Here is an 8,454-nt window from a genome sequence, read left to right on the forward strand (position 1 = left end):
CATTGTGTAAACACCATCATGATGGATGCAGTAATTATGTTCTTGTGTCCTATTCATGTACAATTATGAGTAGATTAGACATTAAAGATGAATTTGTACAAGAGGCAGAGCAGTTCAGACAAGACTTAATCAGGAAGCTAGAAATACTGAATTCTACCTCAGAAGACATGGCCACCTCCAATGGCTGTGACTCAGGGTCCCCACTTAAAGACATTGGTACAGGGGAGAGCCTGTGGTCACTCATTGCTCCAATAAAGAGAGATAAGTGAGAGAAGCTACCCAAAGCCATGGTGCTTGCATATTTGGAGGAAGAGGTGCTGGAACACACCTGTGACCCCCTTAATCACTGGAACCTGAAGAGGTCATCCTGGCCTGGGCTTTCTACCTTAGCAGTCTGATGTCTGGGCTTCCCCCTAAGTACAGTTCCTGCAGAAAAGCTCTTCAGTGCATCCATGGAGGCTGGCAGCTTTGGGCAGCCCAGGCTTGCGATGGAGCATTTTGAAAAGCTCATCTTTTAAAAAGTGAATCCCCCATTGATATGCTTTCAGTATTGAACTCATGATGGAGCCACCAGGCTGGAAATGCTATTCACAGCGCTAGCTGTGGTGCCAGGGCTGATTTTGCATGGCAGGGCCGTGTAGGACACCAGACCAGGTGTCTGGGTCACCTGCCATCTCTCACCATAACATCCACATGTGCCTTACCCCTTCCTCCCTCAGGCCAGGTGTCAAGGTGCATTTCCAGAAGCCCACTAGAAACAGTCTTGGCAATTTTGAAATAGGATGATCAGGTTTAAATCCTAACTATAAAGTTTTTTTGGCTGTTTTTTTAGGGGATGGAAATTTGTTTTCCTAGAGTGGAGAGAAGATGTAAACAACTTTATTATGTAGGGTTTTTAGTCAGTCAGTTTTTTAGTCAGTTTTTAGTTTTTTGTGTAAAAACCACAAATCAGGTGCTGTATTTTAATTACATATTATTTTAATTGCAACAAAAAAGCTATTGTGGCTGTCAGTTGAAACCTATAAACAGGAGGTGGAGGTTAACGAATCCTGACTGAACAGTTCTTAACCACAGACTCCAAAGTATGTCGAAGAGAGAATATTCCTGAAGCTGTTTACTTTAACAGAAACCAGGCATTTGAAAACAAAACTGAAGTTAGGCATATCACGGAGTGTCAGTTACATGGTTATTTGGTCACAAGAACTTTCCCATGTCAGGTGTTTGCAATCGGGTTTTACAGGGTCATTTAACTCAGAGATATCCCAGTTATCATGAATTCCTTGAAATTGGATCCAAGTTTTAAAGTCATGCCTAGGATTTCACCAGTGCATGAGACACGTTTACAGCAGATGGCCTGTGGATCAAATCTCCATGCCTCTGATTTATTTTGCATCTTTCTGTCTTTTCATTCTCCATGTGTCTCAGGCCAGGCAGTGTTTTTCTTCATAACCCTGGATTATCTCATTTGCTGTAACCCACTCAGGTCCATTCAGTTTCACACACAGGACAGAGTTTTCCTCATCTCAAGACCACATCACAGTATTCTCACAGATTCTCTCTGCCATCCTTTCTTTGTCAATGACTTCTTCCTCAAACACTGTGATCAATTCAACTTAGTCATTGTATTGTATCTTCAATCATTTTATGTATCTATGACATATTTTGATGATAGTGATCAGCCAATCATCCCATTAACTCCTCATTTCCCACACCCCACAAACCACTCTCAGCTTCATAGTGAAGTCCTTTTCTTATCTTGACTCCTGGGAATGACCCTGCAATAGTTGCAGATGTTGGTGTAGACCTCTCATGAACACACGTTCCTGTCTCTCATATGTAGCCTATTGGTTGACTGGGAGAACTTGGTGAAGCTGTGTTTTGTTTGGTGAAGAGTGCACACCAGTCTCACCACACTCGTCTACAGACAAACCAATGAAATGCTTTATGTGTGTATCAGACACTATTATCTCTTGTTTCTGACAGGTTATACTAAGTTATGTGATGGGCATTCTCATGTGCATTTAACCTATGGATCAATAATAATTCAAAACTGGAAATTCTTTAGACATCTATGAACATAGATAAGTATTGTTTAGATAAATGCCTAACAAGTATTTTTTAAAATATTTATTTGATTTTTTCTCATCTTTCGACTGAGTTACGTGCATATGTGTATATGGGCTCATGATCATATTCATACTGAGTGAATATTTTCAAATTTCCAATGTGAAGTAGTCATCTCTGAAATCATGTACAAAAAAAAACACTGAAAAAACTGAGCATTTTGTCCTATGTATTTATCTCTCTCTCATTCTCTTTCTCTCTCTCTCTCTCTCTCTGTCTCTCTCTCTCTCTTTGTTTGTGTGTGTGTTTGTGTGTGCAAATAGCTCATAGGGAGGAGGAGGAGGCTAGTAATTTGGTAGTGAGAGTTTGCCTATGCATGGTGTAATTCTGTATGTCTTTATTTTTCTTTCTTGATTTTTTAATATCTCTAATACTAATTTATAGGGAATAGCGATGGTGTATCTCACTGTCTTTCTTAATTTGTTTATTGGTTCTAATGCCTCATGTAGTCTTTGTCTGTTTCTAATTATATATATATATATATATATATATATATATATATATATCATGCCATCTGAATTGATAAGTAAGTTTCAATTTTCTAATTTGGATGACTTTGATATTGTTTTGTGATTAATTTTCTGGCTGTTATCAAGTACTATCTTGACTGAGCTGGTTCAAATTAGGACAATTTTCTTTTACTTACATAAGTACCAACCATTCAACTCCACAACATTTCTTTACCACTGTAGAAAGCAAACAAATAGACAAAAGAAAGGGATTTAAAGAAGAAAACTCATGAGAAACACACCTGCATCATGATTAAAAAGAAAACTTTTAACAGCCAAGTTTTTGGAACGTTTGAGTTTATCAAGAGTCCTTTTGGGCTCCTCCTGCCTGTGTCTCAGACACATTAACATAGATCGCTTACTAAGTGTCTACACTGATAACAAGGGTTGTTCTACTCAATAGGTTGAAATTCATGCCCCATTCTGGCAAAATATCTAAGTTGTGGCCAGCTAATATTAGAGGTGTCCCATGGGTCCTGCGGGTATCTGATGAGGATTGAACAACACTCTCCAATATCCTCTGCTAAAGCCTGGTGGGCCAGGATGGACTCAATGCCCTCAATGCAAGTTCCCTGAGTCACAAACACATTTCACACTGAGGATGGTCAGCTGGCTCATGGACCATTCAGTGTGGCTCAGGTTGAGGAACATGACAGTGGAGACTTCAGTCCCAGTGGGAAGGAGTCTGTCTGTGAAGAGCTTAGGGATGACTTATGGGATGTATTCAATAAGAGTGTATTAGGACTTGTCAATCAGTGTCCTGCTGTCTGACTTGGAGGCTTCTGCCTTCTTCTCAGGCTGGATCAGGTCTTGATAATAACAGCTAACTGTCTCATGAATATGCAAATGACCTGAATTCGTGATGCTAAATACTGAGATGTCCATAGACCACAGCAACAGGTGACTAACCTCATCTCACAGTCCCTGAGTGCATACATCCTGACCATGGGCTGGAGGTGGAGCTTGTTTTTCCTGGTAGCAGCAGCTACAGGTAAGAGGCTCTCCAGTTCCAGGCCTGAGTAGAGGCTCAGGTGACAGTAGCATCCAGTTTTTCTTCTCTCCACAGGTGTCCAAGGCGAGATCCAAGTGCAGCAGTCTGGGTCTCAGCTGGTAAGGCCTGGGTCCTCAGTGAAGGTGCCCTGCAAGGTTTCAGGCTACAACATCATCGAGTACTATATGCCTTGGGTGATTCAGGAGACTGGACAGAGGCTGGAGTGGATGGGACGTCTCAACCCCAGAACTGGTAGCACAAACTATGCACAGAAGTTCCAAGGACGGGTCTCCATGACCAGTATCACATCCTCCAGCACAGCCTACATGGAGCTCAACAGCCTGACATCTGAGGACTCTGCAGTCTATTACTGTGCGAGAGACACAGTGTTGCAACCACATCCTGAGTGTGTCAGAAAACCTGGAGGAGCAGGAAGCAGAGACTGAGATGACACAGAAGAGCAGCCTGGAGACTTACAAAGAAATAATGAATCTGACTGTCCTGTTTCAGCCTCCTCCTAATGGTCCTATGAGGTGTTTGTCAGTTTTTCCAAATGACATCTGAAAATGACTGAGTGTGCACTGCATTATACCACAAATTGATGAGATCTTTATCAGTGACCACCTCCATTGATATGTGTCTTCTTTAATGAAACAAAATATAAAAAGCTGTGACAACACATTATGGTGTGTGTGTGTGTGTGTGTGTGTGTGTGTGTGTGTGTGTGTGTGTGATTTAAATTAAAGACATTAGAACTGTTGATAAAGAAGCTGCGAATATACTATATTAAGAATGTGACTAGGAAAATAGGTCAGCAATATCAGAACAAACATAAACACATGTCAAAATTCAGTTTGATGTACTTAACAGCACACCGAATACTTTAGTAGAAGTTGTTACCAAAAATTTGTGGGAGTCCCTTTACCTTTCCTCATAATTTATATTCTTTGTAATCATTTATAAGGAAGTCCTGGATTTCATTGTTAGTAGTAATCACATTTGTTATCAATTGAGAGATGAAGATGCCCCGAATATCACACTGTGAAGTCCTCTGTTATAGAGTCTGTTACTCTCTCAGCATTCTGGGCTCCTGCTCACATTACACTGGGCCTGAGCAGGGGGATCCTCACCTGATGATGGGAGAGGCCTTGATGTCATCAGGAGCCCTGGGTGATCATTGCCTGTTTCCTGAAATTGGATTGTCTCTGCAACAAGTTTTGGATTGACACTGACTGACAATGACAGGACGTCAGTGTATGACACAAGATAACCCAACCAACCCCACACTAACACATACACAAGCACAAACACACACAAACACACACACACACACAGAGACACACACACACACACAGAGACACACACAACACACACACATACACACACACACACACAGACACACACACACACACACACACACACACACACACACAGGCAGATGAGAGAAAGAGAGGGAGATAGAGAGAAAGAGTGTCTGAGAGAGATTTTTGTTTTTAGAGATGTGAAGGGCCACTTATAATCCCTCTTGATTTATGACTCTAACTTTCACATATCTGTATCTAATGAATTCTCTATATCTGTGCTTTTTTGTTTTTCTTCTGTTTTCATTAGGAGAACACACATACCTTGTCTCTACAAAGGCTGAACGACAGGAACAAATAATTCTGCCATTGATAGCATGGCTGCAGGGTATTTTAATTACAGAAAGTTCCTGTCCTCCAAGGCCCAGTGTCCCCTCAATGTCCTGTGTGCAACATAAAGTTTCAGCAACATCATGAAATCTCTTACTCAGATATAAACCACAGAGTCAGGATAGAAAGGGAAGAGGGGTTCCATTATCTGTGAATTCCAGGGAACCATCCACAGAAAGATTAAACGTGGTAAGAATGTTGGGTGTTGTTATATTTGAACTGGATGGACCCATGTAAGTTGAATAGGGCTGACTTTGGTGGGGACACACTGGATCTCTCAAGGAGAAGTAAAGATTCCATCCTCCACAGAACTTCATCTTATGGCTGCCATGATTCATCACAGTCACACAGGATTCCTAGGATAACCTTCCTGAACTGTACATGGTTTCTGACAGCACATTTAACTGTCTACAAACATTTCAGAGCAATCCCTATATGGGGTGAGATTAATCAATTGGAGACCAAGATCTGTCAAATAATTATAGAGGTCCAAAATTGTATATTGTGATTTTCCAAATGACATCAAGTCCACATGGTCACTGACATTGGTAAGTATTTTTGCCATGAGACACTGAAAGTAAAAGCAAATAAATTTAGCTATGCACAGCCTGAGGGGTAAGCATAGAGGGGCCAGCAAGGTGTTTCCTGAATCTACTCAGAGTTTACTCCTCTCAGTTAACCACATACAAGGCCCAGGAGACCATCTCCTATGGCAGTTAGAATCCTCCCCTAGAAGGACACAAGATCAGTTAGTTCCTAGACTCTGTCACTCTCCTCGGACTGCTACAGAAAAGGAAATGACACAGTTCAAAGGTCCTCTCTGTCACCATGGAGACAGTACATCTCATAAATACCTCAATTGGAAGCCAGGACTGGACAGTCTTATCTTATGGAGAGGCAACCTCAAGGTTCTTCATGCTGAGTCTCACCCAATCAGGATAGAGTTTCATTTCCTGGGAGGGGACAGGACTGGAGGGATGGAGGGACACAAGATCACGGTCCCTAGTGGAGGCACCAGAGTTCTTAGAGACACACATGGTTCCTTCATTAGTTTGAAAATGTTTGAATCTACTGACCCTGATGTACAGTAGTGCGAATTGAAACACAGGTTTCACCAAACTAATAATTAATGCAAACAAAAATTCAAATTTAAGTTGCTTACAGGATCTAATTCAAATACCTTTGTGAGGTTTCCTGTGTCATGATATCATATGGCTTTATTTCTATTTTATGCATTTATCTATTTATCTCTTATTGTATTCTAGTGTTCTTTGCCTATATAGAACAGCTTCTCATTTTGTCTTTTTATGGGATTCCTGAGTAAATAACTCAGGTGGTTTCTGCAACCACACCTGTTTCTTGTGCCTTTTCTTGGGCTCTTGCCATTCAGTTTTTGGTTTGCTTTGTCCTGTTCAAATGCGTTATTTTTTATCTAATTTTACTTTTTTATATTTTATTCACTAGAATCCCATTTGTTTTCAAAAGACAGCAAGGTGGTGAATACGGATCGGTGGACTTGGGAGTTGAGGAGGGAGGAGGAAGTATGGGAAGACGCTTCTTCCATCAGCTTGTGTTTCCTCTACTTTCCACAGTCAGGAAGGAGGAAGAAGTAGGTATGGACCCCATGCGGCAATGACATGACAGTGTGCTAACTTTCTAGGAAAGATGGGAAAACATTAAATGGCTGGAAAAGGGAAGAAAAACTTAAGCAGTGTGGTCTTCCTAGTGAGAAACCAGGAACTCAGGAAGCCAAGTGTAAAAAGTAGATTGGAGTTGGCATGAGACCTAAAAATACAGAAGCAGCAACTACATTCATAGCAGCATTGTTTGTAAAATCCAGAACTTGGTAATAACCTAGATGCCCCTTAAGCAAATAATGGATGAAGTATCTGTGATATATTTATACAACGAAGTACTACTCAGCAGTAACAAACAAAGATGTAATAAAATTTGCAGACAAAGGAACTAAGCTAGAAAAAAACCAGCCTGATTGAGGAAACCCATTCCCATAAAACAAATATAGTGTGTACTCAATCATAAATGGATACCAGGAATGAAGCAAAAGATACACAGACTACAATCCTCAACCCCAGTGAAGCTTTAACCCTCTACCATAAACAGATAGAAGCAGATGCAGAAATCCACAACTAACCAATGGGCCAAGCTCCGGGCGTGCAATCTAAGTGAGGGAGGAAGGATGATATGAACAAAGGGGTCAAGATCATGATGGAAAAATCCACAGAATCAGCTGGGCCACCTAATGAGAGATCACTGACTGGAGAAATGATTAATGCTTTGATGTTATAAACACCACTTGGTTCCTAATTTTGTCTCAAAAAGTTGTGACATTATTTGTCTTCACTAAGGCTCGAGCCTCTGAGTTTATGATATACCTGAAAAAACATGCAAATAATGCCCTCCTCTGCCCATGAAAAGCAGCGCTGATGCTGAGCATAGACAGAAGCACCCGGCTCTGGACTCACAGGTTCTCCCATTCTGTGGTCATCACTAAACACGCAACACACAGCATGGAGTTGAGACTGACCTGGGTTTTCCTTGCTGCCCTCTTCAAAGGTAATTTACACATAAGAATAGATACTGTGTGAGTGGACAGGAGTGAGAGGGACAGTGGACATTTGTGAGAGTTTACTGACACAATTCTCTTTTCACAGGTGTCCAGTGTGAGGTTCAGCTGGTGGAGTCGGGGGGAGGCTTGGTGCAGCCTGGAAAGTCCCTGAAACTCTCCTGTGCAGCCTCTGGATTCACATTTAGTGATGCCTGGATGAACTGGGTCCGCCAGGCTCCAGGGAAGGGGCTGGAGTGGGTTGCACAAATTGGAACCAAGGGTAACAATTATGTAACATACTATGTGGAGTCCGTGAAAGACAGATTCACCATCTCAAGAGACGACTCGAAAAGCAGCCTCTACCTGCAAATGAACATCTTAAGAGCCGAGGACACCGCCATTTATTACTGTACTAGAGACACATTGAGAGGACTTCAGTGTGAACCCAGAGAAAAACCTCCCTGCAGGAGCGCTCAGAACCAGCAAGGAGCGCACTGCGCAAGGGAAAACCAGCACATTGCAGGAACAGGTGGAGAAGTAACTGAGTGTTCCTGGGTTCTCAGTCTCAGCTGA

At 41.7% G+C, this 8,454-nt stretch overlaps 2 gene segments (V, D, J or C); both read left to right on the forward strand.

Annotated features, from left to right (window-relative positions):
• The first annotated feature begins 3,578 nt into the window (after positions 1 to 3,578).
• LOC118239016 lies at positions 3,579 to 6,951 on the forward strand. The segment is given in 3 exon segments: positions 3,579 to 3,624; positions 3,700 to 4,030; positions 6,780 to 6,951. Coding segments are annotated over 3 exon segments (549 nt in total).
• An 862-nt stretch (positions 6,952 to 7,813) lies between these two features.
• LOC113831690 lies at positions 7,814 to 8,454 on the forward strand. The segment is given in 2 exon segments: positions 7,814 to 7,889; positions 7,988 to 8,454. Coding segments are annotated over 2 exon segments (513 nt in total).

The sequence above is a fragment of the Cricetulus griseus genome, chromosome 5 (genome assembly GCF_003668045.3).
Source record: "Cricetulus griseus strain 17A/GY chromosome 5, alternate assembly CriGri-PICRH-1.0, whole genome shotgun sequence".
Classification (NCBI taxonomy): Eukaryota; Metazoa; Chordata; class Mammalia; order Rodentia; family Cricetidae; genus Cricetulus; species Cricetulus griseus.